The sequence below is a fragment of the Danio rerio genome, chromosome 3 (genome assembly GCF_049306965.1).
Source record: "Danio rerio strain Tuebingen ecotype United States chromosome 3, GRCz12tu, whole genome shotgun sequence".
In the NCBI taxonomy this organism is placed as follows: Eukaryota; Metazoa; Chordata; class Actinopteri; order Cypriniformes; family Danionidae; genus Danio; species Danio rerio.
Genome location: NC_133178.1, coordinates 54,777,367 through 54,805,117, shown reverse-complemented (window position 1 = coordinate 54,805,117; position 27,751 = coordinate 54,777,367). Strand labels below are relative to the sequence as shown.

The 27,751-nt window shown below is 39.2% G+C and overlaps 1 protein-coding gene across 10 annotated transcripts in view; it reads right to left on the bottom strand.

Moving 5' to 3' along the window:
- LOC137490062 (adhesion G protein-coupled receptor E3-like) overlaps positions 1 to 27,751 on the bottom strand; it is a 150,662-nt gene that overhangs the window by 71,905 nt on the left and 51,006 nt on the right. Inside the window, exons 20-40 of one of the 10 annotated variants that reach the window (XM_073945020.1) lie at positions 26,857 to 26,913; positions 21,433 to 21,504; positions 21,237 to 21,299; positions 16,604 to 16,660; positions 16,478 to 16,531; positions 13,504 to 13,560; positions 13,364 to 13,417; positions 13,061 to 13,126; positions 12,827 to 12,883; positions 12,636 to 12,692; positions 12,445 to 12,498; positions 12,141 to 12,206; positions 8,216 to 8,272; positions 8,030 to 8,086; positions 7,831 to 7,890; positions 4,422 to 4,538; positions 4,130 to 4,186; positions 3,956 to 4,015; positions 3,677 to 3,733; positions 2,742 to 2,795; positions 431 to 552 (exon numbers count right to left, since the gene is read on the bottom strand). In XM_073945020.1, coding sequence (XP_073801121.1) covers positions 431 to 552; positions 2,742 to 2,795; positions 3,677 to 3,733; positions 3,956 to 4,015; positions 4,130 to 4,186; positions 4,422 to 4,538; positions 7,831 to 7,890; positions 8,030 to 8,086; positions 8,216 to 8,272; positions 12,141 to 12,206; positions 12,445 to 12,498; positions 12,636 to 12,692; positions 12,827 to 12,883; positions 13,061 to 13,126; positions 13,364 to 13,417; positions 13,504 to 13,560; positions 16,478 to 16,531; positions 16,604 to 16,660; positions 21,237 to 21,299; positions 21,433 to 21,504; positions 26,857 to 26,913 — 1,355 coding nt within the window. Of the gene's footprint in view, positions 1 to 430; positions 553 to 2,741; positions 2,799 to 3,676; positions 3,734 to 3,955; positions 4,019 to 4,129; positions 4,187 to 4,421; positions 4,539 to 7,830; positions 7,891 to 8,029; positions 8,087 to 8,215; positions 8,276 to 8,513; positions 12,207 to 12,444; positions 12,502 to 12,635; positions 12,693 to 12,826; positions 12,887 to 13,060; positions 13,127 to 13,363; positions 13,421 to 13,503; positions 13,561 to 16,477; positions 16,532 to 16,603; positions 16,679 to 21,236; positions 21,300 to 21,432; positions 21,505 to 26,856; positions 26,914 to 27,751 lie in introns of those variants that run through there. The other 9 variants (XM_073945018.1, XM_073945019.1, XM_073945028.1 and 6 more) reach the window with 9 other exon arrangements.

The following is a 27,751-nucleotide window of genomic DNA, read 5'->3' as shown; positions in this document are numbered from 1 at the left end:
GTCCCAGCTTTAGAGATTGCTAAAAGAAATGTGATAAACTGCTGTTTATCAACCAGTTTACCAGCAAAATGTATGTTCAGCTATGTGAAAACTGTCATTAAATTTTTCAAATAAGGCAGCAAAAGAATTTATAATGTTAAAAGAGTTTAGTATTTTTAAACAAATGCTATCATTTTAAAACCTTTATTTATCCAAAACTCTGAAATTAAATGTATCAAAGCTTCGACGAACTTTAAATAATTTCAATAACCATAATAATGAAAAAAAAAAAAAAAAAGCTTTTTCTGTCTGGATTTGATTTTTCTTTTGATTTTTCTGAACTTTTGTGACTTCTGCGAGTATGACTCAATGTTTCAGCAGTGTTTCAGAGCTCATATCTCATATGAACACATTTAGTATGTTTAATGCTTTATTGTGTGCAAGCATTTACCTTGGAGGGGTCTGAAGCGGTGATGATCCAGGTACAGTTTGCATAGTTGTCATATTGTACTGGGAAGTTTGGGGAGGTGATGATCCCAACCGGGCCACGAAGCTGACCACCACACATGGGAGCTGCAAGAAAAGAAATTCAGCAAATTCAAGGAAATAGTGCACTTTGATTCTTCATAAAGTGAAAGACTATTTATATATATATATATATATATATATATATATATATATATATATATATATATATATATATATATATATATATATATATATATATACACACACACACACACACATACATATTTGGGCTGTGTCAAATGATTTAAAAAAATTAACGTAATTAATCACACTTTTTTTGTAATTAATTATGATTGATGCAGATTAATCACAAAACGGCATTCATCATATTTGCTTTAACTAGGCAGTCTAAATTACTGGCCTAATGAATTTGGCCTACGACAAGTTCGATCAAACATGTTTTTCGAAAAATTTAAAATAGCGAAAAAAATGTTTATGAAGGAAGATGATGTAAGGTTTGAAACAGCTCAAACCAAGGATTTAGAGAAAAAAAAAAAAAGAATTTTGATTGTAGCCCATTGGGTTTAAAGGTTATAACGATAAACATAAGCGAATCTTTGTGAAAGTGGTGGTGCTACAGAGTTTGAGTTAAAGACTTCGGGTTTGCTGTGAATCATGTTGACACTGTCCTCTATCATAGTGCCAAATTTTACAACTTTTTCGCATATGGTTATATGGGCTGCTATTCAAACCTAGCAGAAGATTAATAACAATATTAAAGGGCCATGACACCCCCCACTTTCGGTTAAAATCTACTTCAGAATTTTTTTCAAAAGATGCATGATTAATGGGCGCGGAGCTCCGCGAGCATCGGGCAGGAGTGGGCGTGGCCAGCAGGGGAGAAGGGGAGCGAATAACTGTTGTTGACAGTTAGCTCACAAACTGAAACACAAACCGTGAGGAGACGCATGAGTTTATAGTTCACAAAGTTAAAATGCAAAGAAATAAACAGTAATTTAATGCCCTGCTACATTTGTTATTCGTAATTTCATATACACACAACCCCAATTTATATCATTATAAAGATAAGTGTGTTTATGTAAACACTATAAATGAGGATTCTCCCTCGATCCCTGTGTCTAAATTATAGATCTTGAATGCAGACTCAGTGCAGCAGGTCTCTTGACCTGTCTATTTTAACCATTAGCCCTGCTGGTAATATTTAGGCAAACACAGCAGCACGGTGATGTGTCTGAATGTGAACGAACTCCTGATAAAAGTCAACGTCCGCCATTCTTCAATTCTCGTACTGCTCTCCCGACAAAAAAAGTGCAGCACACACACAGCTTTGCTGTATGATCAGCCCTGACAGGATCGCGGGGAAAAACATGCAACAAACCACGTGGATCATGGAAACAAACACATACGAGCCTTCATGAGCGGCTACGTGCCGTTGGTCTGTCTCATAGCTTGCTTGAAACTGGCAGGTCTGCCTTCTGAAAGCACGTGCTCTCATGAATAATTTAGCAGCCGGCTCTTCTCATAGGATGAGAAAACTCCGCTATGAATAATAATGAGAAACCGACGCATCATCATTGCACTTGCAGTACTGCGCTACGTCGCCGATTTTGATCCCACCCCAAAAATCATTTTAAACCCGGAAGCTGAAATTAGCTGACAAAAGCTCAAAATTATCCAGTTTTCCCCACAATTAAAGCTGACAGGTGCTAACATTGTCTTAACTGATGCTCAACACACACAAATCTGTTAATATATAAAAAAAAGTTCTCCAGGGTGTCCTGAACCTTTAATAATAGGAATGCTAACAAAAACAATAGGTGCCTTTACAGCTTTGCTGTTTGGTTCCTTATAAGAACCGGAATGGATACAACAGGTGGCTACACACCTTTGATGCTTGGCCCCTAATAATAATAGTAAGAACGCCAACAAAAACAATACAGGTAGGTGCCAACGCACCTATGGTGCTTGGCCCTAACTAGAAACAATATTGCACTAAATCAAATATGTCATATTTTAATACATTCAACTTCTAAACTAGTTAGTTTTGTTTTCTCTGTATGTATGGATAACTTTGGTTGTCACTGAAATCAGCTAAAAACAACAAGTCAATAACACCTTTATAAATATGATTTCTGTTGTTTTAAAAAATGAGTAGAGCCCATGCAAAAAAAATCATATCTGGACAGTCCTAATAAGTACTAAGACAGTAGAATTCCAGCGCCTTAAATTAAGCTGTTCTTATACTTACAATTTCTCCATTAAGTGTTACTCACTTGAAAGACCTGGTGTTGGAGACACATTTGATGAAGAGATTGTTGTGGTAGAGGCTGCTGGAACATTATGATGATGGACTAGAATTACAGTTCAATTACAGTGCTTATGTTCATTGACATGTTTACAGAAACATTTTGAATACAAAGAAATTATGCACTACAAAAAAGGCTGTTGTACAAATTTATAATATAAATATAAAACTAATATACATATAAGACAAAAATATAAATGCAATTTTGCTCCCATTTTTCATAAGCTGAATTCAAAGATCTAAAACATTTACGAAGTACTGTACACTGAAGGCTTCTTTCTCTGAAATATTGTTCATACTTGTATAAATATGTCAGGGAGCACTTTATTGCAGAGATAATACATCTAGAGACCCCTATAGTTTTTCCTTTTTTTTTTTTTTTTGTGATTTTTTGTAATAAATTTTTAGATTTTAAAGATTTAAAATTTAAAGATTTTGTGGAGGCAATTCCTAGAAATTTGTGGAAAATCGAGATTATATATAAATAAAATAAATATATACAAATAGTAAAAAAAAAAAAAAAAAGAAACATTATATATATATATATATATATATATATATATATATATATATATATATATATATATATATATATATATATATATATATTCTAAAAATCCCTAGTCTATATTAGACTATAGACTATAATAGACTATGGTCTAGACTATACTAGACTCGCTTGTAAGCCATCAGCTGATGTACACTGTTAATGACTAATCGCTGCCACCTGTGGAGCTGAGCTCTGCCAATTCATTTGGCATTCCATTGGCCAGTTTTCTTACTCTTCAGACTGATTGGTCATCTGGCGCACTCCCATATGTCTTTCCAGACACATGTCGGAGATCCCATAAAGAGTACCTACAGATTATAATATTCAGACAACTGTACATACATAATACTTACTTGTACATTCTGCTGTTTGAGACTCAGTTGTAGAAGAGGTTGTAATGGCAGGAGATGCTGAAATATTAAGGTGTAATAAAATATAATTGTGGTAAATTTGATTGACCTTTCTTTAAAATTTATTTAAATATTGCAAAATAAAATTTAACTTTTTTTGGCCAACAATAATCCTGTAGTGAAAAATCAGATTTTCTGACATTTGAAGTACATGACAAGCACACTACAATTCCTTTTAGATTAAAATGTTCTCACATTAATCCCAGAAAAAAATATACTTACTTGAAGGAGCTGATGTGTGAAACTGTGGGAGACTTGATGGAGAGTATGATGTGGCAGAGGCTGCTGGGACATTTTGATGAAGAAATAGATATAAATGACTGTTTTTGCAATATTTTGTATATATATTTTATTTTTAAAATCTAAACATGAACTTGTTTAGTACATATACATTACTTGTAGGTTCTGCTGTTTGAGACTCAGTTGTGGAAGAACTTGGACTGACAGGGGGTGCTGAATAATTTAAATGTATTGTATTAGAAACAATTTTGCACATATTTACAGAATGGATAGACATTTAATGGTGATATTTAAAATGAGTAAAGCCATAACAAAAATATGTTATCATCACAGACCTAATACAAATACAGTAGAATTCCAACACCTCAATTAAGATGGACCTATCATTATAATTTTGTAATTGAAATGTTCAGAGCAATAATCTATGGATTAAAGAAAAAAAACTCACTTGAAGGAGCTGATGTTGGAGACACTGTTGATGGTGTAAGATTCCACCCACCGGTCCAATGACGGAGTCCAGTGTTGTGTTCGAAGGATTTCTGCGTGTATGCCTTTTCGGGCACTTCTGGAAAAAGTTATTTTACTTCATTATAATATGTCGACCAATTTTATATCTGACTTCATGCGTATTTCAATCTGCCTCCAATTTCACTTTTATAAATTCACCATTTATGTTTTTAGCTGATCATGTTATTAGTTTTGATGCAATTTAGAATTTAATATTTTCTGGGGACCGATATTGTATTCTAAATTCTCACGGACGATATGTCGACACTCTGAAAATAGTCAGAGGGTGCAGGATTAAATAATATCCAAATAGGCTGATTGCATAACGCTCACCTAGTCCTAAAAGAACAGGGGCCTCATGTATCAACGCTGCGTACGCACAAAAACTTTGCGTACGCCAGGTTTCACACTCAGAATTGCTCACGTTTGGATTTACTAACAATGAACTAAACGTGGGAATGTGCGCAGCTTCACGGCAGCTTTCTGGCTGGCGTACGTGTCTGTTTTATTTCCATTGGCGACTCCTAGAGGCAGTTGTATTAAGTTCCTCTCTACAAAGTGTCTGAGCCTTGCAATGGCAGCTGTATGAGACGGGTTCATCTAGCAGGTATATAAGGTTTCCATACCATACAGTTGACCAGCTAAACATTAAAGCACAATTTGCAGCGGTCGCCTGTTTTCCCAATGTAATCTGAGCTATCTACTGCACGCACATTGCTATAAAGACACTATCTGAAGATGAATTTGCATGCGTGAATCAGAAACATTTCCATTCAATAAATGTGCAAATAAAATATGATGCACAAACTTATTGATGATTCCTACTTGTCTTTCTTGTGATAAATAGTGGGCAAAATCTGATATGTAGCCGGGAAAAAAAAGAAAAAAGAGTTCATCAGACGCCGGATTCGAGCCGAGTTTATGCTCGAACATGTCAATACATGATCACATGCGTCTTACGGTGCGCCACAGAGACTGCTAAAGGTATTGCAACATTTTACAGATATAAACCACACTATTTCCTTTTTAATGCACTCAGTGCGATGTTCAGACAACTGTGTTAACCGCATCAGCTAAACTCTCCCACTCTATTTTTTTCTTTTGTTGTTAATTCCGGAGAACAAACTTGCAAATAACACCGCTTTTCTCCGGTCTACCTCCGAAAGCAGCACCTCCATTTCACATTCTGTTCAAAGTTTCTCTTCTTGCTTGATTTTGCCATTGCTTTTTCGTTGGGTTTTGCCTTTAGCATAGTCATTAGCATATTCATAAGGGGGAGGAGGCAGGGAGGGGTTTTGTGCTAGTGCATGTTGCGCTCAGTTTCACGTTCATTTGGATGTACAAAAGAATATGCGTGAGATTCGGCGTACGCAGTGTTTCATACATCTGAATTTTTTTCTGCGTATGCACATTTACAGCTTTGTGCGTACGCAATGTTTTAGTAAGATTTCCACGCAAGTCTTCGTACATGAGGCCCCAGATCCTTTAGCCAAGCCCGTGCAACTTTCTACTTTCAGTGGTTAGTTGATTTAAAGTTCTACATGTTATAGGCTCGGAATGGCTACGTATAATCAAATGCGCCTATCAATCAAATAAATTATGCTGTACTATAAGCGTAGCGAAGACTCCTCGTAATCTACTGGATACAATGAATTCGGAAAACTCCAGAATTAATCAAAAAGTTTAACATTTATTTTGCCAGGCAGGTAAAACAACACTTAGAATGAATCAAAATTGAATACCAAACACAATTGATCAGCATAACATATGAACTCATGTACAAATACAAGGTTAAAAATAAATTCATAAAGTCAGCATACCTGGCATTAGAAGAGACACACAGAGGCTGTGTAAAAAGTCTCGCTACAGAAACTTCCCCAAGTGTTTTGCCAAGATTCTTTGAATACCCATTAACATTTGTGAAAGAGTCATGAATATTTAGCACCCAAATATCTGACACTGTTTTTAGAGTTAATTAACTTCAAAGGGTTTAACATTTGTTTGAGGTGAAAAGGTTTATCAACAAATCTTTATTATGGACTGTCATTCTTAGGAGAAAAAAAAAAAAAAAAACATTCACCAGGTTAGCTTTAGATATCCGTGAACATCTGTGAAGTAAACATGACCATCTACTCCTCAAAACACTGTCTCTGTTCTCAGAGTTAATTAACTTCAAAGGGTTACCCAATGTTTTGGGGTGAAATGAAGACTGAAGACAGTTCACCAGTTTACCAGTCACACCTGAATGATTATAACTAAAAAACAACACCAGTAAGGGAGAGGGATGCGGGTGGAAAGAATGTTCTGAGTATGTCTGAGTTTTTATGATTTTATTGCAAGGGATGTTTGTTTGAGTAAAATCCAGTCTTACAATGGTGAATCAGTTGTGGCAGAGGATGCTGGGATATTTTAAAAATAATAAAACATAGAATTATGCCTTTCCTATCTTGGTTGATGTGTTTATAGAATTTTTTACTCTAAAATTCAGCATTGCAAGAACTGTTACAATTTATAAAACAAATATACAGTTATTACTTGCAGGCTCTGCTGTTTGTGTTGTAGAAGGACTTGAACTTTCAAGTGGTGCTGAAATATTTAGATTTATTTAAAAATAGAATCTTAAATATATTTAAAAACAATTTATCAAACTAATTGAGTCCTTCAGGCTTGCTTGAAAGCTACAGGTACCTGTGTTGAAGCATGGTTGAAACTAAACTGTGCAGGGCTGCGGCCCTCCAGGAACATCTGACAGGAGTTAGACATCATTCATTCATTCATTTTCTTTTTGGTTTAGTTCCTTTATTAATCTGGTGTAACCACAACGGAATGAACCGCCAACTTATCCAGCATGTGTTTTACACAGCACATACCCTTCCAGCTGCAACCCATCATTGGGAAACATCCATACAGACTCATTCACACGCATACATTACGGACAATTTAGCCTACCAAATTCACTTGTACCATGTCTTTGGACATGTGGGGAAAACCGGAGCACCCAGAGGAAACTCACACTAACATAGGGAAAACATGCAAACTCCACACAGAAATGCCAACTGAGCCAGCCAGGGCTCAAACCAGCGACCAGCGAAATATGCAAGTGCATTAAAAATTAGTCTTCAATATATTTTAATACACAAATTGTAAAATAACTGACAGGCAGTGCTGTAATATTTAAAGGTGTTAATTAAAAAAAATAATAATAAGAAGAAAAGCCCTTACAAAAATATCAAACCACGAAAGTCTTAATAGAAGTACAGTAGAATCCAACAACTCTAATTAAGCTGGACTTATAGTTGTTATTAGACAATTAAAATGTTCACACAATAGTCCTTAAATAAAATACTCACTTAAAGGAGTTATGGATGTTTGAGTCTCAGTTGATGCAGAGTTTGTTGTGGCAGAGGCTGCTGGAACATTTTGATCAAGAAATAGGAACACAATTTGTTGACATGTATAATGATTATAATAATTTATATTAAGAGCAAAAAGGTCAAACATTCATGAAATAGTGTTCAGACAACTGTACTGTACGTATTTATTACTTACCTGTAGGTTCAACTGTTTGAGACTCCATTGTAGAAGACCTTGTACTGTCAGGGTACGCTAAAATATTTACATGTATTAAAAATTAAAAAAAAAAATGCACAAAAACACAAAAATTATATTTTATTATTTGACAAAAATAAAAAATTGAGCCCGATTCTGAATTAAAATCTTCCAATTAAAACTCACTTGAAGGAGCTGATGTTGGATGTTGAAGAGTTAATGGAAAGTTTGTTGTGGCAGAGGCTGCTGGGACATTTACATAAGAAATAAACTTTTATTATATGCATATACCTTTACATTTACATTTACATTTAGTCATTTAGCAGACGCTTTTATCCAAAGCGACTTACAAATGAGGACAAGGAAGCAATTTACACAACTAAGAGCAACAATGAATAAGTACTAAAGGCAAGTTTCAGGTCTGTAAAGTCTAAGAAGGGAAGTGTTAGTAGTGTTTTTTTTTTTTGTTTTTTTTTTTTTTTTTGGCAGCCAGTGCAAACGGACTAGCAGCGGAGTGACATGTGCTCGTTTAGGTTCATTGAAGACAACTCGTGCTGCTGCATTCTGGAGCAGTTGAAGAGGCTTGATAGAGTTAGCTGGAAGCCCAGCTAGTAGAGAGTTGCAGTAATCCAGTTTGGAGAGAACAAGAGCTTGAACAAGGAGTTGAGCTGCATGTTCAGATAAGAAGGGTCGGATCTTTCTGATGTTATAGAGTGCAAATCTGCACGTTCGAGCAGTTCTAGAAATGTGGTCAGAGAAGTTTAGTTGGTCATCAATCGTTACTCCAAGGCTTTTCACCATTTTGGATGCAGTAATGGTTGCCCCATCCATCTGGATTGAAAAGTTATGGTGTAGAGTCGGGTTGGCAGAAACTACAAGCATTTCCGTTTTTGCGAGGTTCAGCTGAAGATGATGATCTTTCATCCAGTGTGAAATATCCAACAGGCAGGCTGAGATACGAGCTGGAACCGAGGGATCATCTGGATGAAAAGAGAGGTATAGCTGGGTATCATCAGCATAGCAGTGGTAGGAGAATCCATGTCTCTGGATGACTGGTCCTAGAGATGATGTGTAGATGGAGAAGAGAAGTGGCCCAAGAACAGAGCCTTGAGGTACCCCAGTGTTTAGATGCTGTAGGTTGGACACCTCTCCCCTTCAAGACACCCTGAATGACCTGTCAGAGAGGTAAGATCTGAACCATTGTATAACAGTGCCCGCAACGCCCAGTGACTCAAGCGTAGATAGCAGGATCTGGTGGTTGACAGTGTCAAAAGCAGCTGACAAGTCCAGCAAAATGAGGACTGATGATTTAGAGTCTGCTTTAGCCAGTCTGAGATCCTCCACGACCGAGAGCAGGGCAGTCTCAGTTGAGTGGCCTTTCTTAAAGCCGGATTGCTTGTTGTCCATGAGATTGTTTTGAGTAAGAAAGTCCAGGACTTGATTGAACACTACTTTCTCCAGAATCTTGGCCATGAATGGAAGCAGGGATACTGGTCTGTAGTTTTCAAGTAGCGTATGGTCCAGGTTGGGTTTCTTTAGCAGTGGGGTTACCCTAGCCTGCTTAAATGTAGTGGGGAATAAACCAGAGTCAAGAGATGTGTTAATTATGTGAGTCAGTGTTGGTATGACTGCAGGAGAGATGGCTTGCAAGAGATGAGAGGGAATGGGATCGAGTGGACAGGTGGTTGCATGGCTAGATAGCACAAGTTTGGACACCTCAGACTCAGAGAGCTGAGAAAAAGAGGTGAGTGTGTGTGGTGTTGGTGTTGTATCTTGCGTGTTTGTTGTAGGTGCAGCAAATTGAGCACTGATTTTTGCAGTTTTGGTGCAGAAGAATGTAGCAAAGTCATCAGTAGTAAGTGTGGAGGATGCGGGTGGAGGAGGAGGATAGAGGAGGGAGGAAAATGTTTTAAAAAGTAGGCGAGGATTAGTGGCATTGTTGATTTTCAGACGGTAATACGTCTGCTTTGCAGAAGTAACCTCAGCTGAGAAAGAGGACAGAAGAGTTTGGTATGTTAAGAGATGTGCAGGATTTTTAGTTTTCCGCCAAATTCTCTCCGCAGCCCGAAGTTTTGAGCGATGCTCACGGAGAGCATCCGAGAGCCAGGGTGCAGGAGGACTGGCACGGGCTGGCCTGGATGCAAGAGGACATAATCGGTCTAGACATGATGCTAGTGTGGAGCAGAGTGTATTAGTGGCACTGTTCGAATCAAGTGCAGTGAGTTTGCGAGATGGAGGAAGAGAGTCTGAAACAATGGTGGATAGTCTATTGGGTGAGAGAGATCGTAGGTTTCTGCGAAAGGTAACCAGTGTAGGAGTGTGTGGCGGCTCAGGAGTAATGTGGATGTTGAGAGACAGAAGGAAATGATCAGATATTTGTAGTGGAGTTACTATTGTTTGATCAGTGAAGCAGTGTCGTGTGTGAATAAGGTCTAGCTGATTACCTGATTTGTGGGTAGCAGAAGTAGGTGCTCTTTTTAGGTCAAAAGAGGCAAGCAAAGTCTGAAAGTCTGCAGCTTGCGGTTTGTCAACGTAAATGTTGAAGTCACCTAGCACCAATAAGGGAGTGGCAAAATTAGAAAAAGATGAGAGAAGAACATCCAGTTCATCTAGGAAGTGACCTAATTTACCTGGTGGGCGGTAGATGACAACCACATTTATGTAGAAGGGGTGGATAATGGTGACTGCATGAAATTCAAAGGAGCTGATTGTTGGCAGGGACGGTATCAGAGTAAATTTCCATTCTTTGGAAATTAGTAGTCCAGTCCCACCCCCTCTCCCTGTCTGACGAGGAGTGTGGGAAAAAGAGAAATTAGCAGAAAGAGTAGCATGTGTAGCAGTGTCCTCCGGCCTCAACCAGGTCTCAGTTAGAGCCATGAGATTATAGTCAGAATATGTAGCTATGGAGGTAATAAAATCAGCCTTGTTAACAGCTGATTGACAATTCCAGAGGCCCACGGAGAGAGAGAGTTGTGAAATAGTAGATACATGTATTGAACGAAGGTTGTGAGGATTACGCCTGCAGCGTACCTCCCGTGTTTTGCGAGTGTTAGTAACAACAGGAATTAGAAAACACATAATAAAAGTGCATTGACAACAAAAAATAAGTGTAAAGTAAAACAAGAAAGTAAAGTACTCAAGTGCTTTGTCGGTGTCTTTGCTCGGTGGAGTCGCGCAGGTAGAGTCGATGGTCTTTACCCTCGTCGGTCTTCACACGAGGCGGTCTTCACACGAGGCTGCCGCGACCGCTGCCGCGGTGAACTAGTTGTTTATATAACCCCAAAGCACTAGCTGATTGAATTCAGCTGGACACGCCTCGAGAGTCAAAACAAGGGCCGAAACTGAGGCGGACGACGCGAAACCGCGTCTGTGTTCGCTACACAAGCTCTTATAGTAACCAAGGAAACAGTGGCTAAACAACTTCTAGTATTATACACAACTGAAAGCAAGTTTAAATGTCCTACAACTTTACACAAACAGCTGGAAACAAGTCCTCAAACCATACACAACTGAAACAAATCTTAAATGTACTTACAGGCTGCTGGTCTAGATGCTGCTAAAGTGCTTCTCCTGCCGACTAATGCTAGCGTGCTCACTATATAGTGGTTACCTGGCGTTTGGACACGCCTCCCGAGTCAAAACAAGGGCCGAAACTGAGGCGGACGACGCGAAACCGCGTCTGCGTTCGCTACACAAGCTCTTATAGTAACCAAGGAAACAGTGGCTAAACAACTTCTAGTATTATACACAACTGAAAGCAAGTTTAAATGTCCTACAACTTTACACAAACAGCTGGAAACAAGTCCTCAAACCATACACAACAACTGAAACAAATCTTAAATGTACTTACAGGCTGCTGGTCTAGATGCTGCTAAAGTGCTTCTCCTGCCGACTAATGCTAGCGTGCTCACTATATAGTGGTTACCTGGCGTTTGGACACGCCTCCCGAGTCAAAACAAGGGCCGAAACTGAGGCGGACGACCTTATTTGTTATACCTTACATGTTAACAGACACATTTTAGCATAAAATTAAATCCTGCTTAGCAGGAAAACTATAATATTTTATAATAAAATCACCAACGCAAGAGTATTCAGAATATATATAACTTACTTGTAGGTTCTGCTGTTTGAGACTCAGTTGTAGAAGAAATTGTACTGACAGGGGGTGCTAAAATATCTAGATGTATTTAAAAAAAATAGAAACAATTTTGCACAAAATCACAGAAAATATGTTTAAAAAAATCATTAGATATTTAATTGTGAAATTAAAAAATTAGTACAGCCCAAACAAAAGGTTATCAGGACATCCAGAATACAAACACAGTAAAATTCGAACACCTCTAATTATGGTGAACCTATACTTATCATTTTCCAATTTAAATGTTTACAGAATAAACTTCACTTGTATTACTCACTTGAAGGAGCTGATGTTGGAGACACAGTTGATGGAGAGTTTGTTGTGGCAGAGGCTGCTGGGATATTTTGATCAAGAAATAGCAACACAATTTGTTGACATGTATAATGATTATAATAATTTACATTGAGAGCGAAAAGGTCAAACATTCATGAAATAGTGTTCAGACAACAGTACGTATTTATTACTTACTTGTAGGTTCAACTGTTTGAGACTCCATTGTAGAAGAACTTGTACTGGCAGGGGACGCTGAAATATTTACATGTATTAAAAAGTAAAAAAAAAAAAAAAATTGCACAAAATCACAAAAATTATATTTTATTATATGACAAAAAAAAAAAAAGAGCCCGATTCTGAATTAAAATCTTCCAATTAAAACTCACTTGAAGGAGCTGATGTTGGATGTTGGAGAGTTAATGGAGAGTTTGTTGTGGCAGAGGCTGCTGGGACATTTAAATAAGAAATAAACTTTTATTATATGCATATACCTTATTTGTTATACCTTACATGTTAACAGACACATTTTAGCATACAATTAAATCCTGCTTAGCAGGAAAACTATAATATTTTATAATAAAATCACCAACGCAAGAGTATTCAGACAATATATTACTTACTTGTAGGTTCTGCTGTTTGAGACTCAGTTGTAGAAGAACTTGTACTGACAGGGGGTGCTGAAATATCTAGATGTATTAAAAAAAATAGAAAAAATTTTGCACAAAATCACAGAAAATATGTTTAAAAAAATCATTAGATATTTAATTGTGAAATTAAAAAATTAGTACAGCCCAAACAAAAGGTTATCAGGACATCCAGAATACAAACACAGTAAAATTCTAACACCTCTAATTATGGTGAACCTATACTTATCATTTTCCAATTTAAATGTTTACAGAATAAACTTCTCTTGTTTTACTCACTTGAAGGAGCTGATGTTGGAGACACAGTTGATGGAGAGTTTGTTGTGGTGGAGGCTGCTGGGATATTTTGAAAAAAAAAAAATGAAGTTGCAAATTCCACCACAGCAGTAATCGGACGATTGTAATTATTTATTACTTACTTGTAAGTTCAACTGTTTGAGACTCAGCTGTAGAAAGGCTTGAACTGGCAGGGGGTGCTGGAATAGAAACATTGTTGCACAAAAACACAGAAATTGTATGTAATTATATGTGCTTACACTGTTCTTTACACAAGGTTGTTTATAATTGTTTATAAGTCCTCTGGCGTAGGTGCTTATTGTGTATATGTGTCATAAGCTGTTCTTGAATTTATTCATACATTTAAAATGCATTTTAGCACGGAAGAGTTGATGAATCATGATTTATTCGTGAAAATGTCTATACACATATTTCATACATACATTTTAAAGAGGTGGTCCAGAAAGTAATTTTAAGGCTTGGTTGTGTTTATAAGATGCAAAGCAATGTGTGCTCATGTTTCACTTGAAGGAAATCACGTTATTTTTTCATAAATCTCACTTTGATTATACACAGCTACTCAGCTAACATGAAAACGCCTGTCATATTTCCTAGTTCCTCTGAAAGACCCGCCCTTAAGTGACTCTGATTGGTCATTTATCATAATGTGCTGCTATTCGCGGATCGGCTCCACATCATGCCCGTAAAAGCATGCGCTTTTTTGCTGTGTAAACAATCAGTCAACCTCCTGCCTGCTCTAAAATAAAATTTGACAAGTGTCTGTAACGAGTGAAAATGGGGTGTGGCTCCTTTAACAGCGTTTGCTATTGTGTGTGTGTCTATGGGCCCTATCATACACCCGGCGCAATGTGGCGCAAGGCGTGGCGCAGTAGTCTTTTGGTAGTTTAAGCTTGGCGCAAGAGTCGTTTAGAGGCGTTGCGCTACGCTGTTTAAATAGCAAATGCATTAGCGCTAATTTTTGCACCCATAGGCGTTCTGGTCTAAAATGGAAGGCGTTCTGAGGCGGACCGCTGGTGCGTCGCTATTTTGAGAAACTATAATTGATTTTTCATTAGACCAAAACTAACCCGGTCTAAACTCCGGCGCAGAGTTGCGCCTCGCTAACGCACTGCTTAATACGCACAAGAGAGCTATAAGCAAATATCTTTACATATTAAAAATGTAAATATTAAGGATATATATAGGATATAATAAGAATAGATATAGAATATAAATATAAAGGATTAAAATATTACAAAACATATTATCTAGCCTACATAAATATGAAAAATCACTGCTTTTATGTCTTCTTTATCTCGGGAGGCTTTTTCAGTTAATTCATAACAAATTGCTTTTGTATAATGTTATTATTATTAGCAGTATTATTTATTATATCCATATTTATATTTGTTTTATTAAAAACAAGCTTAGATTTGCCCACCTGTCAGGTTTTGGACCATATGGGGCACAGCATGTGTTTTAAGGATATAACTCAAGTTTTTGAGCACATTTTGCTATTATTATTCATTTATTCGTTTGCTGGAAATTAAAACTGAATTTAGAAATAGTTTTGAAACAAATATTTGCGCTTAACAAACAAAAGTATTTATTTATAGACTAATTGATGTCTGTGCGTAAAGGTTTCCCTATCCAAGAGCGAAAGTGATCCATTATCTCTCATTCTCACGCAGTAGATGCTCTGTTTAACAGTTTTCTTTTAAAAAACTGTTAACTGTTTGCTTGTGAAATGCTAATTTTTTCCACTTAGACTTACTTTGCGTCCTGTAAATAGTGAATGCGCTCTTGGCATGACGCAGCTGACTCTTAAAGGGAATGGGAGATGAGACTGTAATTGGTTAATTCTTAAAACACACCGACAAATCATTAAGAAAATAAACTCAACCCTTTTAGACCATGCGCCGAAGCGCAAGGCAGATTTCCTGTGCTTAAATTAGCAAAAACGCGTCCTGACACGCCCTGAAAGCATTTGCGCACTGCGTTTTGCGCATGGACTGTAAAAATAGAGCCCTATGTGTGTGTGTGTGGTGTGAATGTTGTCTATGTGTGTGGGTGCCTGCGAATGTGTAAACTTTCTGTAAAAAGCGCATGTGCGCAGGACTTTCGTTTTCTCTGATGCTCTGATTAAGTTATTTTCTGTAATATATCGTGACAGAAGAATAAAGCACAAGATGTGGGATATACTACCTTTGTGAGCCTTGATTTATTATTCTGCTGCTACACGAGTCAGGTAAGCTAACCTGTATTTTTTTAAACTCTATGCGTTACACAAAGGCTTTCACGTGTATCCGGAATATGCAGGTGTAATATGAATCATCCACATTTCTTTTGCCACTTCATTATCTGAGATTTTAAACGCATGGAAAAGCTGCCTGAAGACAATCAGCGCAGTCGCACGCACACACATAAGAGACACAAACGTCCTGGTGGTGTGTGTGTGTGTGTTTACAGCAGTTTGACTGATAAATATAAATTTGTACCTCATTCCTTTGCCCGCAAAGCAGCATTTTGCATTGTTTACATCGTTGCTACAGCATAACTTACCGATAACGCTAGACACTGTACATGTTATGATCAATTTTAACAAATAAAAACACTTACAGGTTGTAGATCATAGCTTCTGCTTTGAGGAGATTTTAGCCGAATCCAGCACTGAACTGGGAGAGATTTTGGAGCTGTTTTGTCAAATCATGCTTGCTGTGTATTTTATAATTCTCTGGAACATAATTAATATTTAACTGTAAGCACGTCTGTTTTTGTGTCAAGTGCTTTGGAAGCCCAAATACAGAAACAGAAGAAGCTCTGTGGAAACAGCCGTGTTTAGACGCATTTTTAGCTTCATCTCTGCTATAACGTCACAGCGTCTCTGGCCACGGACCTTACCTGCGCAGTTTGGATGCCCAGTAACAAACTTTTGTAATCTCACAGGGGGCAAAATATTTTTTGTAGTCCCCAAAATTCATTGTAGGCTTTGCTAAGCTAACTCTGTAAAACCCAAGGTCACCCTTTGCATTGAACTTTTTACATTCAGAGATGTTGTTTCATAGTAGACCACCCCTTAAAATGTTCACAAAATAATACATAATTTAAAAGACTTACTTAATGGAGATGATGTTGGAGGCAGAGTTAATGGAGAGTTTGTTGTGGCAGAGGCTGCTGGGACATTTTGATGAGTTAGTTTCCACCACAACAATATTCAGACAATTGTACATATCTATTACTTACTTGTAGGTTCTGCTGTTTGAGACTCAGTTGTAGAAGAGCTTGTACTGGCAGGATATGCTAAAATGTGTACATATACTAAAAATAAAAACAATATTGCACAAAAATCACAGAAACTGCATTTGAAAAATAAACCAATATGCACAAATGAGTAGTGTCCTTGCAAAAATACCAAGTCCTAATATAAAGACAGTAAAATTCCAACAGCTCTACTTAAGCTGGACAAATACTTATAATGAATACATTCACTCAATTCCCTCAATAAAAAACTCACTTGAAGGAGCTGAGGTTGGAGACTTATTTGATTGAGTGGCAGAGGCTGTTTCCATTTTAATGTAAAAATAGAATTACACTTTTTTTCCCCTATTTTGACATTTTTGCATAGAGTAAAATTCCTCATTACTAGAACAGTTACCGTTTATAAAAATAACCATATAAACACAACAGTATTCAGACAACTGTACATTTATATTACCAGTGGTGTAAAGTAACTAATTACAAATACACAAATTACTGTAATTGAGTAGTTTTTTTTTTCTTTGAAATTATAATTTACCAAGTAGTTTAAAGAATGTGTACTTTTACTTTCACTTGAGTACATTTTTAATTTATATTAAATACTTTTACTTCACTACATTCCTTCAACCTGCATTCACTAATTTATCTGTCAATGGGGATTAGAAAAATCTGTCCTGTGATTCCTTTCCAATCAAATTGCACATAGAAGTTAAATTGCATCATAATAAAATGAAGACGTGAGCTTTATAATTGCAGCAAACTGTTTGGAAGCAATAAAAGTGTCAAAGAAGATGGCCAAAATCTGTACACGCATTGACCCAGAGACCGTTTAGATGCATGTCACTGATGAGAAGATGACAGATGTTTACTGTATGATGACCAAAAATGGCCTTTAACACCCAGCAACCACAAGGCATCAACATCACATCAGATTGATGTTGTACCCTAACGCCATAGGGGTGTTGCATTTTGTTGGAAATGAAAATCGTGTTGACGTCAGAACTCAACATCAGGCTGACATCAATGTCCAACCTAAAATTAACCAAAAATCAACGTCTAATGATGTTACAACTTGACGTTGTGTGGATGTTACCACTATGACATCTTTCAGGCATTGAATTTTGGTTGCTATACCTGATGAATAAATGTCAGTATTTGACGTCAATATGACATTGGTTTAAGATGGTGGCTTGATGTTGGATTTTGGTCACTATATAATGTAACGAATATGGCCGACCAGACACATAAACATTTTGCATTTTATTCCACAACCAGCTAACTTTGCCCAGAGAAACCTGATTCCAAGGTATTTACGACCCAACGGAATGTGCCATGCTGCTCTAAGCAAAGGAATGACTTACAAAGGACTATTTGCTGTTTAACACTGTTTTCATATAGACTTTACTCTTTATGTTTAATCATATGTTTTGCAAAGTTTCCCTTTCTCTTGTATTAATATTTTTGGTTTTAATACCCTTGCATATAATGTTTAACTGTACCTAGGCTAAGCATCCTCTTATACTGTTCAAGTTTGGACTTTTTGAAAAGCTTACTCGTTGTACAAATTGATCATTGACATTTTATTTTAATATGAGTGCAACATAATAATGTTTTAAGAGACTTTAACATTTTTGTCCCGATTTACATAAAATTTGCCTATGCAAATTATTCTGCCTCGGACAAAGACCCATAAATTTAATATTCCATGAAGCTAGCTTCTAATTGGTCAACTTCCCATGGAGGGTGGATCCGAACCTGCCCTATACAAGTTTAGTACCTAGCTAAACTCCCTCTCTTCCTCTTCTTTGCTCTTGGAACCCCCTCTCTTCGCACGCACGCTCTCTTTTCAAACTGCCTGGAAGCAACCCCCCCCCCCCCCCCTCTCTACTCCCAAGGCCTCTGTTTTGAAACCTTCTTCAACTCTATACAACAAACCTAAGTATAGAAACCTCCAAGAAAGCAGGCAGAAACCCAGACAGAAAGGGTTAATCAGACTGCGCTCGGACATTTCACCGCCCAGAATGATTTTTTGCCGCTTCAACTTGAAACTACAACCTCGTGAGGAACAAAGATCAGCCAACCAACCACAGAGGTCGGACATCACGAATAGACCGCAAGTATCACCTTTCTCCCAACATCTAAACTGGTGTGAACTAAATTAACCCTAAAGAGACAATAGAAGGGTTATATTGAATTTGATTACGTTTGGTTGCTTGGTTTGTTCTTACAGACTCATAGGTTTTTCCCATCATTACATCCTCTCATCCTCTGCACGTTTGTTACTCTCCCCTATGCTTGTATGAATGTGTGTTTGTGTTAGGTGTTAGTTTCTGTTAGATTAGTCAATAAAGTCTACTTTTGTATAAAGAAAGGTTCCTGTGTATATTAATGTATCTAATGTCTTGAACTTTGATCTTGCTACCCTGCTCAAATTTCATGTTGAAAGCATAGCTGAACGATTCGTTTGTTCGGATCAAAAGAGTCGATTCATTTGAAGCCCCGTTCAAATGAATCTTCCTCCCGCTAAGCTATTCTGCTATATAATGTTCCAGAAGGTACACGAGCCTTAAAATCTGAATCATAACTCGCAACATTATAGATCATCCTGAACAGATGACTGACCAAAAACGTACAGATAGGATTGGCATAACCCACAGCTCTCTAGGTACGATGAAGTGAGGGGAAAAACACACTCTCCATCTGGGCTGGAAGGACTGGCTCAATTGTATCCTTCGCCAGGAGGGTAGCAATTTTCTTACGAAAGAGAGGGGTGGCATGGCAATAACTGATTAAATTTATACACGTGAACTCGGGAGGCCGTCAGTGAATTGAAACACAACTGAGTCTGACCACCCACTTGAGCTACTACAATTGGCTGAGCAGTGCTAACCAGGCCGACAAAGTCCAAACGAGCAGCATCACAGGAACGATTGCTGACGTACCCATGGAGGGGCAGCTTCGGGATAGGGAGTGTTCATGCAGGGAATTGAAGCATACAGGGGAAGAGCTGAAAAAAGAAATTGACTCTTATCTTCCTCCTAGGATCCCGCGGAGAGGCTGGAGGTGCGAGAGAAAGGAGCTTATTCTCTGGCGCCCTCAAAAGCCGCTCTTTTTTGGATAGCTACATTTATTTACATGGGAGCCCCAGTCCTTCACCGAAAAAATAACTGTTCTTCTCCTCTTCAAGTTCCCACTGACCTTGGATGGGGGTCTCAGCTTACCCTTCCTATAGCTTCGTATCCACTGGCCACCCCGCCATCAAAGAAGGTAAGGGTGGAAGCACACGAAGAGCAGGCGGAAATAAAATGCCCTCTATGCCTGCAAGTGCGTGCTGTGCGCCCCTGAGAAGAAGGAAGGCATTTTACATCAGCCTGTACGTAACACCCTCTAGTTGGTCTTGCGGTGAGACTACGAAACAATCCACATCCAGCCACATTGCTGAAGCAGCCTAGGAAGCGCAGCTGGTCTAACTCAAGAACTGTGACCACGCATTGCACTCTGTAGGATGGTAGTGAGCCCGGTCTGTCGGAGGGAGCATGACAGCTTGCCCTCCGATGTCACAATGTGCTGATCTCCGATGTCATCAAGCAGAGGTGCAGCCATACCGGGGAATGAACCGAGACAACCACTAGAAGCTTGGATAGGGCGTGCTGTGGAGGAGTGGGGGGTCCTCTTTTACAGGGAGCAATAGGGGGGCTTGGAGACTGTGATATCAGCTCTGCAACAGCCATGCCCTCACAGTGAGAACATCAGCAGTCCTCGAGCACCGCATCAACATGCTGGACCTCCAGACCTGTGATGTGGTACCCATACCCATCATCCGGAGATAGGAATCACGGCATCCAGAGATGCACAGTCAGGACAGCATCTTGAAAAAGACACGTTGCTTGACTTGATGTGTTGCTCTCTTAGGATCTGCTCTTTCAGTGAAAACTGCTCTTTCAGCAACCAGTGAAATGTCAAGTAAATGAGAAAGGAGCCCAGTTCAACCGTCGCTGTAAACGTCGTCACACAGACTAGTAGAAATACTGCTTTCTTGATGAAGTCAGTTTAGCAGAAGTACTCTTCAGTCTCTAGTGTGAAGCTCTGAAGCAAAAAAATCTAAGTTCTTGCATCTCAGCTGTCAGTTGATATACTCTGTTGATGACTAATCGCTGCCACCTGTGGAGCTGAACTCTGCCAATTCAGTTGGCATTTCATTGGCCTGTTTTTTTTTTACTCTTCAGAGTGATTAGTAATCTGACAAACTCACATATGTCTTTTCAGATACTTGTCAGTGATCCCATAAAGGGGAACTACGAATTAATATAATATTCTCATAACTGTACATATATAATACATAATTGAATGTTTTTCTTTTTAATTTTGAAAGAGCTTGTACTGGCAGGAGATGCTGAAACATTGAGATGCAATAAAATATAATTATGGGGAATTTAACTGACCTTTTTAAAAATAAAATGTAGATATTGCAGAATAAAATGTCACTTTTGACTCACAATCTTCCTGTAGTGAAAATCAAATTTTCTGACATTTAAAGTACTTGACAAGCACACTACAATTCCTTTTAGATATACAACTAAAAGGTTTACACAATAATTCCAGACAAAAATATACTCACTTGAAGGAGCTGATGTGGGAGACTGAGGGAGAGTTGATGGAAAATTTGTTGTGGCAGAGGCTGCTGGGACATTTTTATGAAGAAATAGATTTAAATAACCATTTCTGCAGTATTTTAAAATATATTTTGATGCATGGCATTATTTAAATATGTGAAACCTAAACATGAACTTGTTTAGTACATATGTATTACTTACTTGTAGGTTCTGCTGTTTGAGACTCAGTTGTAGAAGAACTTATGGGCGTGCTGACATAACTGACAGGGGGTGCTGAACAAAATAAATGTATTGCATTAGAAACAATGGTTTAAAAAAAAGTTTTCAAAAAGTCTGTTGTGGCAGAGGCTGCTGTGACATTTTATTAATACAGAAGAAAAATAGAATTATGCTTTCCCTATCTTTGTTGACATGTTTACAGATTTTTTTTTCTTTACTATGAAATTTTGCGTTGCAGGAACAGTAACAATTTCTAAAATAAATAGTAAAAGTTTGAGTTGTAGAAGGGCTTGTACTTGCAGGGTGGTGCTGAAATATTTAGATGATATTAAAAATAGAATCTTAAATTTAAGTACTACAAAAATAAACAAATTTTACTAAATCATTATCATATACTGTTATATTTGTCACTGCGCTAAGATAATAATGGTTAATAACTGGATGTGGAGACAATGCTTTCACAGCATGCTGCCGTCACTGCATCGTCAGAGCGGGGATGATCGCAATGCCAACCTTTCAGTGCAGAGGGGACAGCCTAGCTCCAGTCAGCTGAAGGAGGATTGTTTCACACTGATCAGGCATATTTCGGAGAGAATTACACCACACAGTAAATAGACTCCTCTTCAGGGCGTAGGCATGCCTCGTAGAGGGTGCTCTAGTCTGAGTGACGATGTTAACCACCTAATGGGTAGTTCACCTAAGTCCTCCATGCTCCGTCTATGGACCACAGGTGAGGTTCCAGAGACCTGGGCATGGGTGCCAAAGGGTGCCTCTCCCAGAGAAGAAACCTTCTTCAAGGGGATATGCCAGGGAGGAGCAGTCACAAGAATAGAGATGAAATACAGGTCCGATTGAGCCAGAGAGGCGCAAAAAAAGACCTGCTTTTCATCCTCACTGACTTTACACAGTATCTGTGCAAGTAGGTTCACTGGAGAATTGCGTATTTACGCATGACCCGGGGCCAGCTGTGTTAGCCAGTGCACCAGAATACATTCATAACAGCTGGACAGCCGGGGGTGGAGTCTCCCAGGCAAAACTGCCATGAGAGCACATTGGCTGCAAGGTTGAGCTCGGCGGGAAAAGAATGGGATGCAGCAATTTCACTGCATATGACTCTGGAGGAGCAGACAGCAAGCAAGCTGAGACATGCGGTGAGAGCGGATGTCTCCAACCCGAGAAAAGAGATGCTCTGCATGAGGGCAAGCCTGCTCTTTTCTCGATTGACCCAAAACCCTAACAGAAAACCTACGGAGACAGGGAGAGCCCGGAAAGGAGGACTTTGAACTGCCATGTTCGATCATCGCAGGCAACTACAAAACTGCCGATGGCGTGGGTAAATAGAGACATGCACATATAAGTCCTTTTGGTCTATTGCTGCAGACCAATTCTGAGGACAAAGGCACCAGGGGATGGGCTTCTGCAAGAGCACTCTGAGTAGATGGTTGTTCGGCTGGAGGGACTGACTCGATTGCGTCCTTTGCCAGGAAGACAACAATCTCCACGTGCAAGACAGGGACAGATACAGGGTTGACCCTTGTTTAATACATGCCAGATAACTTGGGGGACCATTTTGGCAAACTGAATCGCAAAGCCGAGTCTGATTGTTCCAATGAGCCATCGCAACATGCTGGGCCACGCTAACCAGGCTGGCGGAGACTGTGCAAGTGACACCATCGGTAGAAACACTGATGCACCAGCGGTGAGGCAGCACAGGATGAAAGAGCTCACCCCGGGAGATGCGCATTTATAGGAAGAGTGGAAGATAAGAGGTTAATCTTAACTTTATACCAAAAGCCTAAAGGGGGACTTGGAGTGTGAGAGAAGGGAGCCCGTCCTCTGGCACTCTCGGAGCCTGTGGTGCAGAGAACCAATCCTTCAAGCAGGAAGGCATAGAGTCCCATGCAGTCAGTGTTCGAGCGGTCACACACAGAGAAAAGAGAAATCGCTCTTACAACTTTTTGGTAGCCATACAGCCATAAGTTAATGATACGGGTGTCCATGGCAGTCCGCCAGGGAAAGCGCAACCCCGTCTTAGGGACACTTCACAGTCCATACCTGAGGCAGGGGGCTTAGACCGTCTGTGGCACAGATGAGCGCCCTCTCAAGGAGTAGCCAAAATAAAGGGGGAGTACTCGATGGCAATTGACTGCTCTTATACCGTGGTTTATTCCTGGGTGAATTCCTCCTTGGTGTTGCTGAACAGGCCAGCATGGGAAATGGGTGTGTTAAGAAAGCGAACTGTCAACACCACAGATATCTGCCAGGTGTTGTTCTTTTAGGAAACTTGTCCTTATACACACCACTCTAAAAGGACCAGACCCAGAAACGCCAGGCAAGGTATAATACCCAGCTTGACCGTCTGCCGCAGCGTCTCACACAATCTGGACTGGGAGTAGCTTTTCTCTCTTTTCTCTGTCAAGAAGCTTGCAAGAACCATTACGAAGACTCTCGAGGACTAAAAGCAAAAAGGTAAATCAGTGATGCACAGCTGGCATCTTTATAGATCATTGATTGTCATTGCTATCAGGTGTGTACGCTGCTGCCACCAACTCATTGGCATTTCATTGACCCGTTTTATTATTCTTTCAGATGATTGGTTTCTGACGAAATCCCCATAGTGGAAGCTTCTACATAGCAATGAAGTTCCCCTCCCGCTGGAGAACTATAATTTTTATTTTCCAATGAAATTGTTCACACAATAATCCAAATTTTTCAGACAATTATGGATAGTGGTGATGTTGGAGACACAGTTGATGGAGAGTTTGTTGTGGCAAAGGCCACATTTTCATTTTAATGAAAAAATGAAATTGGATTTCCCCAACTGGAGGCTGGAAAACTTCCTCTATAAGGCATGTCGCAAGAAAGCCAGTCATCTGAAGAGAAATAAAACAGGCCAATGAAATGCTAATCAATTGAAAGCACCAGTGCACAAAGCTGGCGGCAATCGCAAGCAATTGTGAATAAGAATGCCAGCCATGTGTCGCTCAGCACCTTTTTGCTTTTAGAAAATTCACGTGCAGACTGAAAGACATGTTTTGCTATCAACCTCCGACTTTGTTCAGGAGAGAGTGAGGGAAAGCTGCTGTCTTCTGAGAGGCTGATTTTTCCTGGATCCTGGTGGTCGAGCTGGGCTTCTCCCGTTCCTGGGTGTTTCACTGAAAAGGCCCTTTAAGAGCAGTGAGTATAAATTATTAACTTTAAGAGCAACACGGTTGTGCAGCACATCTTTTTAAATATGTCTGAGGGTTCAGCATGTTAATTCAGTGCTTGCGGGAAAGAGCGAAAAACCCCTGTTGTCCCCCACAAGAAGCGGTTGGCACTTGGGCAGATCTGATGGCTAAAGTGGGGGTCAATTTGCCGCCCTCGGGCTTGTGGATCTCCCATTCTTCAGCACGCTCCATCCAAGCCTCAAGTGAGAGAAACTCTCAATCCTCCGAGATGATTGTACAACCACTTGATGACACTGAGGAAAAGCTGCCTATCGCTGCATCAGTGTGGGCTGTCATTTTCCAATGACAATTTGGGGACTGGTTTCCTCCCTCAGGGGTGGTAAGCAAGGCTCTAGATTTAAAATTGATATGATGGCCGTGCATACATGGGCTGCTTTGGCCGTCGAGCTGGAGATGGCTTGCACCCCAACTCTGCCACCGGACCAATTAAACAGGTGTTGCTTGAAGGCTGAAAGGAAAAGGAAATCCTCTTCTCTTCCTGGCACAGTCAGTCTCTGCTCCTGTCCAAGGTGGTCTGCATCCCTCTGGGCCAGAGCCCTCACTGCTGTGGGCCAGGCTGCTACCACCTTGCATGCTATGGCCACATACCAGTGCTACCTGGTGCAGATGTTGACCCAGCTGCACGAGGGAGGTTACGACCCAAGCTTTATGTACTATGCCCCACAATCGACTATACTCTGAAAACCAACAAGTTGGCTGCAAGTGTCCTGGGAAAGACCATGTCCACACTAGTGGTCTAGGAACAACTTTGGCTTAACCTGGCAGATATGCATGATGTTGACAAAGTTTGCTTTCTTAACGTACCCATGTCCTAGGATGGCCAGCTCAGCAACCTCGGAGGTGAGTTCACCCAGGAATGTACCATGATATAAGAGCAGTCAACTGCGACCATACCCATGCACTTGGATGCTCCTCGTTGATGGTGCTGGTCTGCGGCTCCAAAATCTGCTCTGCCACCCTGTCTGTTCCAACATTTAACTGGCAGCATCAAGCAGCCCACAAATAATCACCACCCCCACCTCAGGGCGCTGCTAAGTCCGATAAATGGACCGTGAAGCATCCCTCAGACAGGCCACTCTGAGAAATAGAATATTTGCTCATGACTATGGCTTATTCAGACAACCAGACTCTACGAAATTCAGTCGCCTAATGGCCCCCAAGTTCACGGATGTATATGACACCAGGGTCAGCCCTGTGTCCGGCCCTGTCTTATGCGTAAAGATTGTTATCCCCCTGGCGAAGGATGCATTCTTGCCGAGAAATCTGGTATGGGTTTGGTTTCTGCAGTTTTAGAGTTGAGCATAGCAGTACAAAATCCTCCCTTTCAAGTTCTTCTTGTCTCCGCGGGTATTCTCCAAGCTTGCAGAGGGTGCCCTAATGCCGCTTCGGCTTGCAAGCATCCGTATCATTATCTCGACAGCTGGCAGATTTTAGCTCACTCACAGGATCAATTGGTTATGCTTAGTGACAGGGTGCTCTGGCACCTTGACCTGTTGGGGTTCGGGTCAACCGAGAAAAGAGCAGCTCACCCCTGCACAGAGCATCTCTCTTCTCTCTCTTCTTGGACATTTAAATAAAAATACACTTTTATTATATGCATATATAATATTTTGGTCAACATGTAAACAGACACATTTTACCTTACGATGAATTTCTGCTATGCGTGAAAACTTACAAAAAACAGTATTCAAACAACTGTTCATATAATTTACTTAATTGTAGGTTCTACTTTTTGAGACTGTAGAAAGACTGTTAGAGTTGTAGAAAAGCTTGTACTGACAGGGGGTGCTGAAATATGTAGACGTATTAAAAAAAAAAGAAACAATTTTGCACAAAATCACAGATATGATATTTAAAAGAAATTAATAGACATTTATTGCAATGTTTAAATATGAGTAGAGCCCTAATAAAATATGTTATCAGGACAGTCAAAATAAAAACACAGTAAAATTGCAACACCTCTAATTAAGATGGACCTATAATTATCATTTTCCATTTTAAATGTTCACACAATCATCTAAATTCCTTTTTTAAACTCACTTAAAGGAGCTGATGTTAGAGACACAGTTGAAGGAGAGTTTGTTGTGGGGAAGGCTGCTGAGATATTTCAATAAAAAAAATAATAAGTTGCAGATTTCACCACTACAGTACTCAGACAACTGTAAATAATACTTACTTGTAGGTTCAACTGTTTGAGAATCAGTTGTAGGAAGGCTTGAACTGGCAAGGGGTGCTGAAATATTTACATATATTAAAAACAGAAACGAGATTACACAAAATCACAGAAATTGTATGTAATAATATGTGCATAACATTGTTTTGAGGATCCATATATTAGTCCTATGACAGCATGGGTGAAGGTTAAATGTGTGTAAGCCTTCTCTCGCACAGCTGTAAACAGATCATTAGAGTTTATTAAACTTTCATTTCATGAATCCAATTTATGACCTTTATTCTTATCTGACTCCAATTTATAATAATTTATATTTAGATTCATCCATTTTAAGCTGATTACATTATGGTTAGTGATTTGGTATAATTTAGGTTAACTAACCTAATCATTTCTTTTCATTTAATGGTTCCTCGTTTACCCAAAGTTGCTAAGAGTCAGTATGCTGGCCAGTTACATCTGCTCATGGACACAACCTCACCAGTTTTGGTTCTTAGATAGTGATTATAACTGTAAACCAACTTCCTTTAAGTAATATTAGGGTGCCCAATGCTTGCTCATATAAATACATTTTGATTTAGCCACTAGATTATATCATACTAAGTCAGTGACTGTCAGAAATTAACAAGTCTCTAGTGCTATGCCTATGCTCCATCCATTGAGCCTGAATGTATGAACAAATCCTGGTCGTAGGCTGCGGAAACATCAGCCTAAACCATCTTCTAGTTACAGTGTTTTAAGGAGATTGTAGAATTAAACAAAAATTATACACTTATTAGGCAAAGATTTTCCATGCCAATTCACATGATTAAACAAAATAAGCCAATTCAGAAATGTACAACATCAATTGTTGAAAAGTCTTGATGCAGAGCTCAGAGACTCACACACTGCAATGAGGTAT